Source organism: Geotrypetes seraphini, chromosome 13 (assembly GCF_902459505.1).
Source record: "Geotrypetes seraphini chromosome 13, aGeoSer1.1, whole genome shotgun sequence".
In the NCBI taxonomy this organism is placed as follows: domain Eukaryota; kingdom Metazoa; phylum Chordata; class Amphibia; order Gymnophiona; family Dermophiidae; genus Geotrypetes; species Geotrypetes seraphini.
Window position 1 is genome coordinate 73,631,447 of NC_047096.1, and position 19,224 is coordinate 73,650,670.

At 45.3% G+C, this 19,224-nt stretch overlaps 1 protein-coding gene across 4 annotated transcripts in view; it reads left to right on the top strand.

Moving 5' to 3' along the window:
- SLC25A39 (solute carrier family 25 member 39) overlaps positions 1–19,224 on the top strand; it is a 41,594-nt gene that overhangs the window by 2,162 nt on the left and 20,208 nt on the right. The window contains exons 1-5 of one of the 4 annotated variants that reach the window (XM_033918684.1): positions 1,926–1,947; positions 5,650–5,763; positions 10,909–11,017; positions 16,940–16,999; positions 18,441–18,491. In XM_033918684.1, the coding sequence (XP_033774575.1) occupies positions 5,752–5,763; positions 10,909–11,017; positions 16,940–16,999; positions 18,441–18,491 (232 nt within the window). In that variant the 5' untranslated portion in view covers positions 1,926–1,947; positions 5,650–5,751. Of the gene's footprint in view, positions 1–1,925; positions 1,948–3,608; positions 3,763–5,649; positions 5,764–10,908; positions 11,018–16,939; positions 17,000–18,440; positions 18,492–19,224 lie in introns of those variants that run through there. The other 3 variants (XM_033918682.1, XM_033918683.1, XM_033918685.1) reach the window with 3 other exon arrangements.

The window sequence follows — 19,224 nt, forward strand, 5'->3', positions numbered from 1 at the left end:
AGTACCTCGAAGTCATGCATCTTCCTCAACCTCTGGCAGACTCTCTTAAGCTTCCTCTTCACAAGCTTTTGAATCAGACTTTGGGTCGATGCCTGGAGACACCTTATACCATACCAGCTGTTCCAGGAAAATTGGACTCTAGGTATAAAACTGTGCATTGCAAAGGGTTCGACAACTTGCAGTTATCTCATCAATCTCTGCTTGTCGAGTCCTCCTTGAAGAGGTCCCAACCTTCCAAAGTTTATGCCACCGTTCCTCCTGGAAGATAAGGGAAAATTATGGACAAATTCGGACGTCGCATCTATCAAAATGCCATGATGTCCTCTAAAGTCCTCAATTATAATTTTCATTTTATTACTTATTTTGAGTTCCTCATTTCTCTGTTACCAAAGTTCTTGACTTATTTGGATACTCAAAAGCACTTTGAATTTCAAGAAGTCCTTGCTTCTTTATCTCAACTCCGATTGCATCTCCTCCAGTCATCTTATGATGCTTTCGAGTTGTCTGCCCGGGCAGCTGCTTGCTCTGTAGCTATGCGTCACCTTGCTTGGCTTCGTACCATTGACATGGACCCTAATCTTCAGGACCGCTTAGTTAATATTCCTTGTGAGGGCAATGACCTCTTTGATGAATCTATCGAGGCAGCCACCAAGAAATTGTCTGACCATGAAAAATCCTTTGCTTCTATTGTCAGACTTAAGCCAAAGCCAGCTCCTGCCAAACCTGCACGCCCTGCTCCTATCTATCAACGCGTTTTGCTCTGAGGATGGCTCCTTACACTCGCCCTCTTAAAAAGCAGCAGCCTCCGAAGCAATAAAAACCTCAACCTTCTGCTGCACCTAAGACTACTCAGCCTTTTTGACTGTTTAAAACAGAGCATAACCTCCACCGTTCTGACTCTGTCTTCTTTTCCTCCTATAAGAGGTCATCTCCATCTTTTACTAAAGACTCGAGTTGCTGTATAATAAATTTCAAACAATTTTGCAGAAAGCAGCTACAAATGAAATGTGCTTACTCAATTCATAAGTACACAAACAGGGTAGTAATTAAGTTTTCTAGTAAGTAAAAAATAAATAAACCCATCAGACTGTTTGGGAGTCATCACAGAAAGGGCAGACTTGTTGGTGCCTATGTGATGCCAATTTCCTGTTGCCTTGGGCGTGTGGTGTAAATATTGGCCTAACTTGGTAAGGACAACAGACTCATCCCATGGTGGTTAAGATACAGCCCAGAGGTTGTGGGTTCAAACCTATGCTGCTCCTTGTGACCTTGGGCATGTCACTTAACCCTTCCCTCCCCCCCATTGCCCCAAGTACATTAGATAGACTTTGACCCCGCTGAGACAGACAGGGGAAAATGCTTGAGTACTTCAATAAATTCATGTAACCGTTCTCAGCTCTCCTGGGAGAACGGTTTAGAAAACAGAATAAATAAATTTGCAACACGCTCGAAAGCTGTGAGTAGCCACTGGGTTGTAGCAACTCTTTCATAAACACGTATAATTCTATTTAAAACATTTGGGAAGTCCATGTTACAGTTCTAATACTGTACTTGAATCAGAAAGGTCTTATGCAGGCAGGGAGACTTGACCGGCTAAGGAAAGAGGAGTAGCGACTAGTCCACGATCAAGCCGTGGAGCTGTAAAGTCCGGATCAGGCGCAGGAAACTCCAGTTTGCCCTCTGCCGGCGCTGGGAAGAACAGCGGAGAAATCTCCAGTTTCCCGGGGAAAGAGGTTGCTTGGCCCAGCCGACGCTCCTCCCCTCTCCCAGGGGAACGCTCGCTCCACCCCCGCTCGACTGACCAGAACGTGTCCGAGCCCCTTTCTCCCACTCCCATGTGCACGTTACACTTCCTGTTTGATGGAGTGCGCTCAGTAATTCACTGCCATCCACTGAAACAGCTTGATCACCCAGCTCCTTAGTGCACCGAATGAATGAATACAAAGGGTGCGTCTTAGTTCTTTTTTTTTTTTTTCTTCTGGACACTGTTGATCCCACCTTGGTTTTACTTTATTGCATAAATAATTAAAAAATATTGTTTGGGCCTTGTTTCTGATGGAATTCCTGACCCCTCGGGTCAAAAGCAGTTGATCCAATCCAGGTTTTGTCTGCGTGCATGTAGTGCCTTTTGTATTTTTTAGAGAGGTAATTTCATAGGTTTCTCTTAACTTATGTATATCTTACATGCAGGAAAAAATGAGACCTTTTTAACGTCGCATAACGTGTGTGTGTAGTAAATACCAGTAGCTGAGAACTAGGGAAGGCCGCTTCACATGGCTATGGTGGTTCCTTGTGACCTTGGGCAGGTCGCTTAACTCTCCATTGCCTCAGATGGGCAAGCATAAAGAAGTGGGTTTATGATGTACATTTATGTCTAGATATAAAGCAGGTGAGCACATTTATGCTTGGAGCAGGTGTGAATTTGTCTGTCTGCAATTGTGAACATTCTGGGTATAGCCAGTGGAAGCTGCTAATATTTTTTTAGTTCAGACATTTTTTTTACAAGAGGCAAAACACAACTGAGAACTATATAAAATATAAAGGAGCTCAGAACGGGTTACAACTCAGGTACCTAAGCATTTTCCCTATCTGTCGGGGGGGGGGGGGGGGGGGCTCACGGTCTATCTTATGTACCTGGGGAGGATTTGTGACTTGCTCATAGTCACAAGGAGCAGTATGGGGTTTGGAACCCACACTCTCCTTCATAGGAGTGTGTGGCGCAGTGGTTAAAGCTTAGCACCCTGGGGTTGTGGGTTCAAACCCACACTGCTCCTGTGACCCTGGGCAAGTCACTTAATCCCTCCCCATTGCCCCAGGTACATTAGGTAGATTGTATGTCCCCTGGGACAGACAGGAGAAAATGCTTTGAGTACCTGAATAAGTTCATGTAAACCGTTCTGAACTCTCCTGGGAGAACGGTATAGAAAATTTGAATAAATAAAAAAAAAAAACAGTACCCACCAGAGGCTTTAGGAGCAGTGCCTGAGATTGATTGCTTTGGCCTTTCCAACTAAAAAAAATTGTTTATTGCCCCTGATCATGGGTGCCTGCTTTTTATAAAGGCACATAAATGCCTATGTTGCTGTTTTAACAATAAGTAGAACGTAGGCAAATTTTAGCATTTTGTTAGGGTGCAGTATGAAATTTTTTTTTTTTTTTTATGTATAACAATTTTTATTGAAAGAATCAAATAATCAGTACAATAGGATAATACAAAAATACATTCAATACAATAAGAATTACAATAAATAATATGGCATATTCATATGGAAATTAAATTTGAAAGAATGATTTAAATTTGTATGAAATATTATTGTATTGAATGTATTTTTGCATTATCCTATTTGTACTGATTATTTGATTCTTTCAATAAAACATTGTTATACATAAATAATATGGCAGTGTGAAATTTAAAAAAAAAAAATCCTCCTCTTCCTCAACCCAGGCAAAGCCATGAGGCAAAATCCGGAACAGGCCGTTTGTGCTGAACCGAGGCTGCAAATCGCGCGAAAAGCACGACGTCACCCTCAGGCTCTGCCTTTGGGGAGTTCGAAGCGAAGGATCCGCTCCTGGTTTTCCACGCCTCCCTGCGCAGGGCTAGCGGTTGGTTGGCCCGGGCCTGATTGACATGTTTTTGTGCTTCCTAAGATCAGACCAGTTCAGGCTGGAACGGCGGCGGGGGCGACCGGGTGGCCGAGTGCCGGGGCCATGGAGTCCCGAGCACCCCAGCACAGGGGCCACCACCGGGTCCAGGGGGTGCAGGTGAGGTGGGGGGGAGGGACGGATCGCGTACGGGTTTGATGGGTGGAAAAGTGTAGTTACTTACCTGTAACGTAGGTTCTCCGTGGACAGCAGGAAGTGTCTTTGCTGGTTTGGCTCTGAACGAGATCGAAAGGCGGCGTTGTGGCTCTTTAAGAGGGATCCTCGCTTTACCCCCCTACGGATCCTGCTCACCCCATGAATCCTGATCTTTCTCCTCCCCTCCCCCCCCCTACGGATCCAGTAGATCGGTAGCTGTGCCGGGGGGGGGGGGTCCGTGGGGGGTGAAACGAGGGTCTTGCCGCTGTCTTTTTGAGGCCATGCGCTTCAGATCTGCAGGATCCTCGATTATATCGAGGCAGCATCATTTTCCAGCTAATCTAAGACCAGAGGCTTCTCATCTGACTCTTTGTTTTCTGTTAGCTGCGGGTTGTCCACAGAAAGTTGGTTGTGGTAAAGATCTAGCCATTGTGGTAAAGTTTGTTTCTTAATGGTGGCCAGGCTTTCCTTTTCTTACCCTTTCTGTGTGACATTGGCACACACCACTGATGTGTTTTGAATTTCTCCTTTTGTCTTTGTTTTGTCCTGTTGATCTCTTATTTGGGGAGGTTTTTTTTTTCTGTGGTATTGTATGGTTTTTCTAAAACACTATGATATAAATATTTTTTTTTTCTGAATGGTGAATATGTTTTTTTTTTTAAAAATTGTGAGTTGGGATAGATTAGAACAGGGGTGTCCAACCTTTTGGCTTCCCTGGGCCGCATTGGCTGAAAAAAAGTTTCTGGGGCTGCACAAACACAGGAGGGAGCTGGCAAGATGGCAGGGGCAGCAGAGGAAAACACTGCCAGGGGCAGCAGAGGAAAACACTGCTTCGCCCTCGACCAGGACCGCACAAAATACTTCACGGGGCCGCATGTGGCTCTCGGGCCGCAGGTTGGACACCCCTGGATTAGAAGATCCTTAGAGCAGCAGTGGCTCTTGGACCATCCCTGTGTTCATAGGAAGATTCTTATGCCGGATGTGCCAAAGACCACAGCATAATGCCAGAGATTTTTTTTTTTTTTTTTCCAGTCAAGTTCTTGTTTATGTTACATTCAGAGCCAGGAAAGCAGAGTCATTTCCGAATAAGATTCTTTGAGGGATCAGAAGATGAAATCACACTGTAACTCTCCTAGAGCGCCTTGGGTATGAGGAAAAAGCCATGCATAATAGTAGTTTAGCTTCTAATCCCTTGCTTGGCATGCAGAAGTGCATCGGTGAGGTGATTTCATAACCACATGCGGCAGACTAGGTCAGTGTTATGGTGCTTACTTTATGCAGAGCTCTGAAAAATATGAAGGGTGGAACTAGCAATAGTCGAGTATGACGGTATTTATAGTGAAATCTTAGCCACCGTCTCCCAAGTCATCCGTCCCTTCCTCCCGTGGATATGGTTTTGGGTGGGTGCTCATTGAACACAAATGTACAAGACGTTGGTCAGGTCCCATATGGTATATATGTGACATCATGGCTTAGGAGGATGAAACATTGAAAAAGGAGCTTGCATGTGGACTAGAAAGTTACTGTATGATTTTATTGTTTCTTGGAACTGATTTGTATTTGCTTATAGTTTTTATTTGTTGTGATAAATGAATAATCTTATAAATAAATAAAAAGGAGCTTGCTTTTTAATTTTATTTTTTTTAATTAAAAAAAAAAACCAACTTGTAAGTTTTTCCCTTGAAAGCTTCTTTATTTTTAAAAATTTTTAACGGCTTTCAGTAATGGTATTTTAATAAGTTTCATATTGATTTTTTGAGTGTGTGGGCTTGGGGTGTTGAGGGAAAGATGATGTGCTGTGTTCAGATTCATCCCCATTTCTAGAATAATTTTGCTTTTCCCTTTGTCCAGGTGTCCAGACAGTGCGCCAGCAAGCGATGCTAAGCTGGAGTCGCACTAAGAAAAAAGATCAACAGACAAAGAAGGAAGGAAGGGGATGTGTGAGAAAGCTTGATGGTACAAGAGGTCAGGACCCCTCGCAGGATTTCTGGAAGTCCTGACTTTACTTTTTTCTCTCTCCGCTATGTTTCTCTGCATAAATCAGCAAGAAAAAGAAATTCAGATTTCAACTTCATGCACAAGCTATCCAATATGCAATAATCTCTGAGTCTGAGCCCCAGAGGAGGTGATGGGAGGGGGAAGTGATGAGGATGTTTACTGTACAGTGTAGTTTCAGATGTGCTTAGGTCTGATGCACATTTGAGGACTTAGAAAGCCCCTTATCTGTGCCACAGTAGAGCTCTAAAAGTGCCCTTTCATAGGAATTTATTGGCCTATGGATGAACGCGGCTATGAGAGCCTGGAATCTGTAGGACAGATAATTCCTCTGAACCAGGTTTGAGGCGCAGTGGTGTGTAGAGGAAGTGTGCACTGCTGCATTTCTGGGCTGTAACTGTTTGTAATTTGCATGTTAGGACCTGGCACATTGCTAAGAATTTGCAGAGGATAATTAATTAAAATCTGCACCTTAAGATACAGGTACAAGTTTCTTTCTTTTAGATTTTTTTAAGTGCGCTTTGGAGTTTAATATGAGCATTACCAATGTTTGAAAACATCCTCTATAATAAAACTCTTAGCGCGCATGCGCACTTGAAACTCTGCATCCGTGCTTTGTGCCTCCACATGCGCAGTAGGAACCTGCACGGAGTTTCAAGTGCGCATGCGCGCTACGGGTTTGATTATCCCCATCGCCCTCCCTCCGTGACACTGCTAGCCCGGAGCCAGTGTAGATGGCTGAAGCCTGGCTGGAGGAGGAGCTGCGAGAGCTCCGCAGAGGCAGGAGGTGCTAGATTCGGGGGAGGGAGTGGGAGAAGGGAGAGATGTTGGACTCAAGTGAGGAAAGGAGGGAGAGAGACAGATGGATGAGAAGGACAGAGGGACTACTATGGGGACAGGGAGAGATAGACTTCAGGGAGGATGGAGGGGGCAGGAGAGAGAGAGATGGCCTTGGGGAAGAACGGAGGGGACAGGAAAGGAAAAGATGGCAAAAAGGTTGAAACAGGGTCAGAGAGAGATGGTAGAGGGTGTGAAAGGGGGAAAGGGAGAGATGGAAATGGTAGGACTGCTGCTGCTTTGGGGTACGGAGTGAGGAGGGGTTTGTACATCAGGACCACTGCTGCCATCTTGGGTAAGTAATGGGGGTCCAGGAGGCCAGACCCACACGCAGAGAAAAGGCCCTGTCAGGTGATAAATACAATGGAGGATCTATGAGGGCCAAAAGGGTACAGAGAACAAAGGAAATGGTGAAAGGTGAGGTGGTAGGATCAGTGGGAGGCAGGGTCTGGACATGGTAGAGGGGCTATTCTAGCACCCTTTACTGTAACAAATGTAACGGTCTAAAACACTAATGATAGAATATTATCTCATCAAAAGCTGTAATTCCAGAAGTGGGATATAGAGGGTTGCATCCGAGAACGGGTGAGAGGAGCAAGACCCAATGCAGTACTTTCAGGGAAGTTAAATTACTGTTCAAATTTGCTTTTTATTTTTTGCTTCTGGGGGGGGGAAGAGAGATTCAAATTGATCATTGAGGCATCAGAAGCAGAGCTCCCCCTCCCTCATATATGATGCCGTTTCTTATGATGTAATAGCAGTTGGCATCATGCAACTGCTGGCCTTGGAAAATATTCTCAGATTGTGATTTAGAATCATGTCCTGGGTGAATCATTATTGTGCACCTGCAGGAGGAGGGGGAAGGAAAGGGCTTGGGACTTGTATACTGTTTTTTAGTAGTTATCCAACCACACTCCGAGTGGTTTACCTATAGGTACTTCAAGCATTTTCCCTTAGTGTCCTGATGGGTTCACAGTTTAATGTACCTGGGGCAGTGGAAGATTAAGTGACTTGCCCAGGGTCACAAGAAGCAGCGCGGGGTTTGAACCCACAACCTCGGGGTGCTGAGGCTGTAGCTCTAACCAGTATGCCACACTCTCCTCCACTGAGGTCACACAATTTTATTTGCCCACTGTCGTGGGGTCACGGCCACAAAAAAACTGATAAGTACTGCGGTAGACACTGGCAGGAACTGCAGAAAAATGCCAAGTGAAGGAAAGCAAATATGTGTGTATTCACTGCAGCTGACTGGAGAAAGTAGACAGAATGTACTTTGTCTGCCATATTGATTCTGCAGTATCCAAGAGCAGAAGAAATTTCAGGTGCACATGCTACAAGCGTGATGGCTGGAATCGGGTGTATATGATAATGCAGGCTCATTTTTAGCCGGGGTTCAAGTTTCTCCCTTTCCTCCCAGCTCTGTCCTCTCCTACGGCCCTGGGCCACAGCTGTACTCATATCCTCTTAAATGTTATCATTGTGGTACAGACCTGCATGGTGAGCGCTGGGCCTGGGAGGTGGTCCAGCATTGCCTGCCTCTCTCTTACCAAGGGGAGGGTGGGGATCAGCTCTCTGCAGCCTGCCTATGATAAGCCTTATCAGCTCCCCTTGCTGGTGCAAAAAGCTGGATGCCTGCAGGACCAGAAAGACATTAAAAGGAGAGACAGGGCTCAGCTTAGTAAACCAATTGGCATTAAATATACTCTTCTTATAACCTTGCCAATTGGAATTTCAGCCATATAGCCTTAAGAACATTAAGATTGTTGAGTTGCTGTGTTTGCATATACAGTATGTATATTCCTATACGTTTATATGGATGCAAATGTCTTATCTGTGCTTATGTGTCCATATAAATATGTGTATCCCCTAAACCAGTCTTCTTCAACCTTTTACCACCTATGGACCGGCGGATATAAAATAATTATTTTGTGGATTGGCACCGGTCCACAGACCAGCACCGGTCCGCGGACCGGCAGTTGAAGAACACTGGGCTAAGTCGTGGGCCAGACCCCGCCCATTTCAACCCAATCTCCGCTCCAGACTCCGCCCCCATAATAGTACTAATTGTAACACCATTTTTCCCATTCATTTTTCATATCTAATATAATAAAACGCTAGGCCGCGCATGTGCACTTCCATCGCGTGGGTCTGTTTTCCGTGCGGCTGTCGGCCCGTGCCTGAATTCCTCTCCTCCCCCCAGGCGGATGTCGGACGCGGCGGATGTCGGCCCGTGCTGGTTTTTGCTCTGCCCTGCTCCTTGCCTGAAGTCCTCTCTCCTCCCCCTGCCGTATTGCATTTTTTAGTTGAAAGACGCAGCGGTGGCTCCTCTCACGATCCCCGCCTGCGTCGGACTTCCGACACAGGTGCGGATCATGAGAGGAGCCACCGCTGCGTCTTTCAATTACAAAAAAAACCCCCAGCAAGGCGAGTGACCAGACCGAAGCTCAAGACCAAGGGAAGGGAAGGGAAGGGAAGGGGGCCGACAAATAAGAGGACTCCTGCCGAACGGAGCAGCCAGATCGCAGCAGGCAGAGAACGCGGGGGAGGGGCCGAACGGAGCAGGCAAGTTCACGGTAAGAGAAGGGAAGGGGTGGGGGGAAATGCTGCAACTACGCTGAATGTGTTTCATTGGGGATTTTGGAGTGTGCACCAGAAGAATGAGAGGTGAGCAGAGAAAGCATAATATTCATCATATGGATGGGAGAGGTGGCAGAAAAAGGTGAAAGTATTCTACTAGTGTGTTTTGAGAGGGGGAGGAGATCGAGCGTGACTGTGTGCCATGGGATACCTGGGAACAGGAGGAGAAAGAATAAGAAGTGGGAGTGTATGTCTGGGGGGGGGAAGGAATAATTAGAGGTCAGGGTATGTCTACAAGGAAAGAAAGAATGAGCGGTTTCAGTACTGCATGCTGGAGAAGATTTTGGGACAGACAGAATTAGAGTTCTTGCTGGGTTTGTAGAGAGAACTGGGAGGCTGGAGCCTGAGGAGGAAAAAGGAAGGAGAGAATTTCAGGCCTTATAGAAAACTTTTGTGCAAAAATACTACAAATAATGCAGAATTTGTAGAATTCTCCAGGGAGTAAACAAAATAACAATAGTATGTGATACCATATTTGGGTAGTTTAATTTTGCATTGGCAATGTTGTTTACCTCTCCTGCCAATTTAACTTTGTTGTTCTTACCATTGAAGTTGTTCAGTTTATTAGGGAGAAGGACAGAAAGACAGACAGAAAAAGGGAGCCAAGGAGAGAGAGAGAGAGAGACAGCAGGAGAGAGAGACAGAAAGAAAGAAAGACAGACAGACATATATTCTAGCACCCGTTAATGTAACGGGCTTACAGACTAGTATATATATATATATATATATATATACATACACACGCACATAATATAATCTTATTAACAACACATAATGGTTAATCACAAAATTAAAACTACACAAAGCACACTGTATGCTTCTCACATTCATTCCTACAAGAAAATAGATAACCTCATGCATATACAGGACCAAAAACTAAAAGTACTAATATATACAAACAAACCCTAAGATGCAAGACTCTGCATACAGTACAACCCCAGAGGAAATAAAACAAATACGTTTCTTCCTAAACAGTGCAAAATACAGACAGCAGGTGTAGATTCTCAAAATTGACACAATTCAGTCACTAAATTTCAAAGTAAAATCATTCCCCCTACCTTTGTTGTCTCCCTCCATGCTGTGCCTTACCTTCTGGCCTGCTCCCGCCTGGCCATTTTATGCTGCCCCCGGTGTTATCTTTGGGCTGTCTCCCTCTTCCTCAGTGCTGCAGTGCACAAAGATGCGGGCAGCGGCTCCTCGCATGTCCCACGCCTCATCTGGAAGCCTTCCCTCTGACGTTGCGACGTCAGAGAGAAGGCTTCCGGTTCAGGTGCAGGATGCGCCTGCCCGTGTCTTTGTGCACTGCAGCACTGAGGAAGAGGAAGCCGGCCCAAAGATAACGCCGTATTGATCGCACCTCGGACCAGCGGCTGAAGAACACTGTCTCTGGTCCAATGCACCAATCGGCCCTGTGGACCGTCAGGAAATTTCGGTTGAAGAACACTGCTCTAAACTGCTGTAGCTGAGTTTCCCTTGAAGCAATCTCTGATTCAGTTGTAACCACAGGAGGGAGGAAAGATATCTTTGCAAGATCAGAGCTGAGATTTGGAGTCCTCTTGGCATGGGGGGGGAGGGGGTGCAGATTGCATCACTCCTCTGCCTCCTCTTTCTCACATGTCGTCTTCTGTTTTCATTCCACAGATAACTAATGTGATGGCGGAGAAGGAGCCACTGGGTCCATTGGGGGGTATCACCCCCCTCCAACAAATGCTGGCATCAGGGACTGGAGCCCTTTTTACCTCCCTGTTTGGTAGGAGCCAGATTGATTCTGCTTTTTGGGACTTGTTGTGTACATCTGACCTAGTTGGGCACTTTCAGAGAAAAGATACTGGGCTTGGTGAAACTTAGTCTGACTCAGCATGGCATTGCTCACATTCTTATATAATGTGGAGGGGGGGGGAGTAGGACGAAATGCCCCTCCAGAGTTGAGGCAAAGTTGTGATTTAGAATCTGCCAACACTCCTGGATTTCAGGATTCAGGAACATGCCTGCATCTGCTTGGTGTGGGACATGGTTAAACTTGGCTACTTATAAAACCATGTTGTAGGTGGCCGTCAAGGATCAACATTGTGTGGGCCTTTTTTTATAAGACTCTTCTGTTTATCTTTCCTACTGTTGCAGCCTCATGCACATTCACACTGAGATCGATGTCCAGGCAGTTGTACAGTTCTGTAGAAAGTTGAGGTAGCAGTCCAAGGGGACAAGATATACACCAGGAAGTGAGAAGGTTACTGTGTCCTACTTCCCTATGAGAAATTAGGACTAGGGGGACATTCGATGAAGCTACCGAGTAGTAGATTTAAAACAAACCAGAGAAAATATTTCTTCACACAACGTGTAATTAAACTCTAGAATTTGTTGCCAGAGAATGTGGTAAAATCAGTTAGCTTAGCAGGGGGTAAAAAAGGTTTGGATAAAATTTCCTAAAAGAGAAGTCCTTAAGCCATTACCATATTTCCCCATATATAAGCTCCTCAAATTGCGGCCAGCGGTACAGGAGAGGAGAGATCTTTTCGATCTCCAGCCCCGCGCTGCTTCCTGTGTGCTTTTGCCATCAGTTCTTGCAGGACTCGAAAAGATCTCTTCTGCCCTGCACTGCCGCAATTTGAGGAGCAGTGAGTCCAGCAGGTAATGGGGGGGGGGGGGCGGAGATGATTTTTAAAAATTGTATAGGCTGCCCCAGTTTTAGGCTACTCCAGTTACTGGTAAATAAGCTACGGCTAATACAATGGGGTGGCTTATCTACCAGTTTTAAAACATGTATAGGCATTTTTTGCGGCCTATACACTGGGGCGGCCTATATGCAGGGAAATAGGGTATTGAGATGACTTGTGGAAATCCACTGCTTATTCCTAGGATAAACAGCATAAAAATCTGTTTTACTACTTGGGATCTAGCTAAGTACCCGAGTCTTGGGGTTGGCCACTGTTGGAAACAGGATACATAACATAACTTTATTTTTCTATACTGCCTCAATCAAAAGAATTCTAGGCGGTTTACACAAAAGAGAAAAACTGGACAGTCGGCGAAATACAAAATATTAATCGTAAGAATGCAGCATATTAACTAAAAAGACAATAAAAAATTAAGTTAATGCAGTAAAATTATTATGTTGGGAATAAAACATCAAATTAAGAGATGAATTTATCAAATAATACTGTCTTAATTTCTTTTTGGAAGGTGCCGTAAGACAATTTGGCTCTGCTAATATAGTTGCCCAACCAGGACTGTTGTTTACTTGCTTGAAATGCAAGCATTCTGTCTAAAAAAGACCTAACTTTACAGCCTAAAATCTTTGGGTATGCAAATAAATTACAATTCCTGGTTACCCTCACGGGGTTATATAGCACGAAATGAGATAACAAGTAGGTTCTGGGCTTGATGGACCTTCGGTCTGTCCCAGTATGGCAGTTCTTCCCCCCCAAGTGCGCCACTTTCCCCTCCAAGTGCGCCACTATGGCCTGGTCTAACTCTCACCAATGCGCTACACTACTCCTACTCTACCTACTCACCACCAAGATCTGCACAGCCGACCCAATACACTCCTCCCCCATCCCAGTCCACTATTCCTCATACCGTCTGGCAAAACCCAGATCTCACTCACTCACACCACACAACCACCTAAACACAGGTCCTTTCCCATCCCTCAATCCTCCCACCACCCACAAACCAACCAAGCACTTCATGAAAAAACAAAGAACACTGAAAAAACTAGCCTACTCCCACAATCCCCCAACGGACCCCACCAACTTCCAAAACCTTCAAGGTTACTACCTAAACATAAGATCGATGAAGAATAAATCCATCCTGATTAAAGACTGGCTGACCGAAACCAATCCCGACTTTGTCTTGCTTACTGAAACCTGGTTACTATCAGACACAGACATCATCATCAAAGACTGTCTCCCTCCAGGCTTCAAGATTTTGTCCCTAGCCAGAACCAGGGGAAGGGGAGGAGGCCTAGCAATAATCTTCAAAGACCATCTAAACTGCACCACACTCAACACCAAATCCTCCCCCAACCTAGAAATACTAGCCGCCTCACTAACTTCAAAGGCCTTTGCTTCCTCCCTAACAATCACTCTCTTTTATATCCCCCCCAAAAAATGGACGGTCGCCAGGGAGGACTTCGCCGAATTTTTATTAACCAACTCTTTAGCAAGCCCATACAACCTTCTATGCGGTGACATCAACATTCACCTTGAGCAAACAGATCAGCCAGATATATCCGACCTCTGGTCACTAATCTCACAGTTAGGTTACTTCAAACCCCCACCCATCGTAACCCACCAAAGAGGTCACCAGTTAGACCTGGTGACCTTCTCCGCCAAAGAACCAATCACTCCCAAATTTGTTTGGAAACAAGACAACTGGACAGACTCCCTATGGTCGGACCACAAACTTTGTAGCTTCTCCATTCACTACCAACAAAAAACCACCATAAACAGAAAAGCAAGAAACACCAAAACCCACACCACTAGAGGCAAGATCGACCCGAACGAATTCTGGTCCCACTACGAAACTATCACAAAACAAAACGACGAAACGAACCAAATCATGACCACCTGGATCAAAGACAGCACAAACATACTAAACGAAATAGCCCCCCTAAAAACCAGCAGAATTAGATCCTCAAACCAGGAGGGCTGGTTTGACCTAGAGCTACTACAGGCAAAAAAGGACCTCAGAAAATCGGAGAGACAATGGACCAAATCTGGAACCCAAGAGCACAGAATAGAATGGAGACTTAAACTAAAATACTACAAAACCCTAACCAAGGATAAACGAAAAAACTTCTATGCCCAAAAAATTGGAAATGTCACAATTAACAGTAGTAACCTCTTCAAACTGGTCAACGATCTTTACAATCTCGAGACAATTACCGACAACCGGGACGAGGAACCCACACTAACCGCCAACTCCCTAGCCGACTTCTTCAACTCCAAAATACTGAAACTAAGATCTTCGATAACTGCCCCTGCCAATCCCCACGGGGACTTTCCAACCCTCCAAGACAACAACAGTTCCAAACCAGACCCGGGGTTCAGAGCAGACCTAAACTGGGATCAATTCACTACTATCGATTGGCAATCCTTCAACAAATTCTATAACAAATATACCAACTCCTTCTGTAGACTAGACACCTGCCCCCCTAACGTTATGAAAACGGCTCCAATCCACTTCAAAGCAAATATGCTGGCATGGGTCAACCTCCTACTGTCTACCGGAAGCTTCCCAGCAGAACAAGGCCACATCTCGATCACCCCAATCATAAAAAACACAAAAGAACCACCCAATATCCCGTCCAACTACAGACCGATCGCAAGCATCCCACTATTCACCAAAATAGCAGAAGGGCTGGTTAATGCCGAACTTACCACATACCTTGATAAATTCAATATCCTAAATGACAATCAATCAGGCTTTCGCTCCAACCACAGCACCGAAACCATTATAGCCTCTCTCCTAGACCACCTTCACAAACTCTTCAGCCAAGGCTCCAGCGCCTTGATTGTACAACTCGACCTGAGCAGCGCATTCGATCTGGTCGACCACAACATTCTCCTTGATTGCCTCTCCTACATAGGCATCTCGGGCCAGGTCCTTAACTGGTTCCACGGATTCTTACGGAACAGATCATACAGGGTATTCAAAAATGACGCCTTCTCATATAGCTGGGAGAACTCCTGTGGCGTACCACAGGGCTCCCCCCTATCTCCCACCCTGTTCAACGTCTACCTCGCCTCCCTAGGAAACCTTCTGCAAAACCTCAAGCTCAAATTTTTTATCTACGCAGATGACATCACTATAATCATCCCGCTAACCAGTTTTACATCAGAGCTCCTTACCTTCCTTTCAAGCATACTCAATCAGATAGAACACTGGATGTTATCATACAGACTAAAACTAAACCCGGATAAAACAAAATTCTTCCTAGCAACCCCCAAAGATAAAATCAAAGACACCACAATTCAAGTAAAAGGATCCGTTTTCCCCCTTGAACACAACCTAAAAATACTCGGCGTCACACTAGACAAACATCTATCCCTCGACAAACACACGGACAATACCGTCAGAAAAAGTATCTCGGTGCTTTGGAAACTCCGCACCATAAAAAAATACTTTGACGAAACCTCATTCCGCCTGCTAGTACAATCCTCCATCCTCAGCATATTGGACTACTGCAATATCATTTACTTAAGCTCCACAAAAAAAACCATCAGGAGACTCAAAATGATCCAGAACACTGCTGTCCGCCTCATATTTGGCCTGAAAAAATGGGAACACATCACCCCTTTCTACCACAAACTCCATTGGCTGCCATTAGAATCCAGAGTCCTATTCAAATTCGCCTGCTTCTGCTATAAAACAGTATTTGGTTTATCCCCAAGCTACATCATCCCTCACTTCGCCCTAAATCACAGCATCACGAACTCCCGCAGAATCCAACTATTCGCCTACCCCTCCCTTAAACTCTGCCACTCTAAAAGATTCCTCGACAAAACCCTCGCCTTCCAAGCCACTAAACTAAACCCATGGTTATCCCAAATGGCCCTCAAGGCCCCCAACTACCTCGACTTTAGAAAACTACTCAAAACCCGCCTCTTCCAAGACCAGGATCCCAACGCCCCTTCTATCTAACATCCACTCTCCCCTCTACATCCTCCCCTCACCCCCCCCCTGGCAACTTTGATCAATTTGTTATTGAACCGCTTATAACCCCGCTCAACTGCTGTAAACCACTTGTAACCTTGTTTAATTGATGTGAACCGCCTAGAACTCTTCCGGGTATGGCGGGATACAAAAATAAAGTTATTATTATTATTCTTATGTTACTATGCCAGGTTCATTGAGGTCATGATAGGCAACCAGAAATTACTTGCTTATGTAACTTCTGGGACTTGATAAAATTCCCGTTTACTTGTGCTCAGCAATCTCCATAACATAGAAACATAGAAGATGACGGCAGAAAAGGGCTACAACCCATCAAGTCTGCCCACTCTGCTTACCCACCCCCTGTCTATGCCCTAATGACCCAATTTCCTTATCTTGACCCTCGTAGGGATCCCACATGGGTATCCCATTTATTCTTAAAGTCTGGCACGCTGTCTGCCTCGATCACCTGCACTGGAAGCTTGTTCCAATGATCAACCACTCTCTCTGTGAAGAAATACTTTCTGGTGTCGCCATGAAATTTTCCGCCCCTGAGTTTGAGCGGGTGCCCTCTTGTGGCCGAGGGTCCCTTGAGAAAGAAAATATCATCCTCCACTTCGACACGTCCCGTCACTTAAGGGAGGCAGCATGTGCTGAGGTGCTGTTATCTCCAGTCTGAGCAGGTGCTGGCTCTCTTAAGTGCTTGCAGAACACCGGGGAGTGGATGAGACGGAAAGGTGGAAGAGAAGAGAGAAGATTTAGATGGGTGTCGTGAAATGCTGCAAGCTAAGAGTGGCGCTAGATTTGCTGGTTCCTTTTAATGTATTCTGCTTTCTGATTAAGACGCAGCAGCAAAAGGGAGCAGCTGCCAAGGTGGGCAAGGAGTAAAAACAAGAATGGCAATAAGTAGTGAGAACATGTACTTGGGGGTTGGAGAGTAAGAGTCTCTGAGTGATATGAGGAAGAAAGCTTGATCAAGCCCTTGGTTCACTATGGTGTTTGGGTTTTTTTATGTCAGTGACGCCACTGGATGTGGTGAAGATCAGACTGCAGGCTCAGATGACCCCATTCTCCAAAGGTAACAACTGCTGTTGATATGTTAGATTTTAACATAGTTCTTTTATCTGTGAACGCCCCCAGCCCCCGACAGGCCACAATTTCAAGTACAGCCCAAGCTGGTAGTGACCAAAAGAGATGTGCTGGCATTTCTGACTTGATTCATTGTTCACAGTCTGACTCATCTGTTGAAATCACCATTGATTATGTATAGTCCCAGCCAAGGTTTGAAGGGTCTTGGGCCCCTGGGCGGGCAGGACCTTGGCCTGCTTGCTTCTCTGGGAGACCAGCACTGCCCACTGGGGTTAACTTCCTGAATAATCTGGAAAGAGAAATCCTCCCAGGAGAGGCAGGCAGGAGATAGAAGAACTGGAAGAGCCAAAAAGGAAATCTTAAAAATAAACAAAAAGACCAAAACAACTGATCAAAATTAACCCCAAGTACCAGAAGGGGAATTGTGCTGTAGAAAAAATAGATGCATGTGTTTTGGGAGGGGGGGGGTAATTTATAGACAAAAAGTTTGAGGGCATTCAGTGTTCCAAGAAATCACAAAATGATGTTCTCACATTCTGCAGCGTCTCCTGTTGGAGTATCAGCCATGAGAATTTGTAGACCTGAAATTAGAAAAAAGAATGTACACAGAGGTGTGGAAAACTGGGCCGGAGCCTGCCGACCCTGCTAGAGATTTAAATGATCTCTATATATTTGGTTTCGGAAAATTACATAACACAGAGGCAGCTCTGGTATGAGGCGCTTGGAGACACAGGCAGTTCTTTAAGGGATGTAGTTTCTTTGGAGCACTGTATCCTTCAAAGGCTAGAGGCTAGTTTGGAAAGGGCTGAGTGCCTGGGGGAGGAGGGTTCTGGAGCTGTTGCTGGTACTTGGCATACACTTAAAACACACACACACTTATTTATTTATTAAGATTTATGGCCCAATCTTGGAAAAACACACCACTTAATACATTTCATTAACCCTTGCCTTGGCGCTTTTTTTTTCACTCCCTGCCATACTGTTCTGCCTAGCTAGGACTTGCACAAGCTCCGACTCGCTGACTCTATTTTGTTGTTTTTCTTTGATGAGCTAACCTGCTTTTGCTTGTCACGCACGGCAAGTCTCAACCCAGGCAGAGCTTTGTGATACCGGAGTTTAGACCCTTTTCACCCTATCATTGGCCGATCTGGCTGCTGTTGGGAAGTTTGCAGCAGAGAGTATTGGATTGGAAATATTCAAAGAAATAATTCTGGTGTATATAATTGGGGAGGGGGGGCCGGTGACAATACAGCAAACCATCAGTGTCTTGCATCTTGTCCTACCTTGCTAGAAGGTGCCGGCATAGTCTCGGCCCCAAGATGTGAATTGGTAAGTAAGGGGAGGGAGTTTGAGGAGTGGGGCACAGGGCAGTGCAAACTATTTCCCCTTTTTCACGCTTGGAGATCAATGCCTCCTCTTGTATGTTGCAGTGTTGTCTGTAAAATCTACACCTTGGACCAAACCTATTCCACAGCCCAAATGTGAGTATGTTGAGAGTTTCGGCTTCCCCTTCCTGTTAATGTTTGTACCTTCTCTGTCCCTTTTGGAAGGACTGAATTTGCCAATCCTCTTCCCTCACTGGTGTTCCTTCCCTTTCCCTCATTCTCTTTACTGTATGTAAAAAGATTAGCCTGTAGCACCGGGATCCTTACTGCAGAGACCACAGTGAGAAGGAAGGGGATAATCTAGATATTTTCCCTTTCTTTACCACCCACTGTCTGAAGCACCAGGTGACTCGCTGACCTCGGGACTATATTTTCATTACCAGGGTACTATGGCCTAGATTCACTAAACTCACCTTTCCGATCTGATCCGTGGCCGCGTCTTGCCGGTCGACCGATTCACTAAAGAGTCCCCATGCAAATGATCTGATTGGACACCCACCCACAAGCATGCGCAGACCATCCTCTGCCTGGAGATGCGATCCACGCATGCGCTTGCTGTCCACACAAGCTTGAGGTCAAAACAGAAGGGGAGGTGGCTGCACTCGCTGGCCCCACGAGAATCATTCAATAAATAAGCAATGTAAGCAAGTCACTCGACAGAATGGCAACAGTAGCAAAGACTTGCACTAAGATAGATTTGAAGTGTTAGTTTGTCCCCTCAGATACCTGTACTGTTCAATCAACCAGTGATTTACTAACAGCTTATTACAGGTTTAAGGATATCGTTCATCGGGTACAAACTTTTTAATATGTTCATGCTATGTGCACT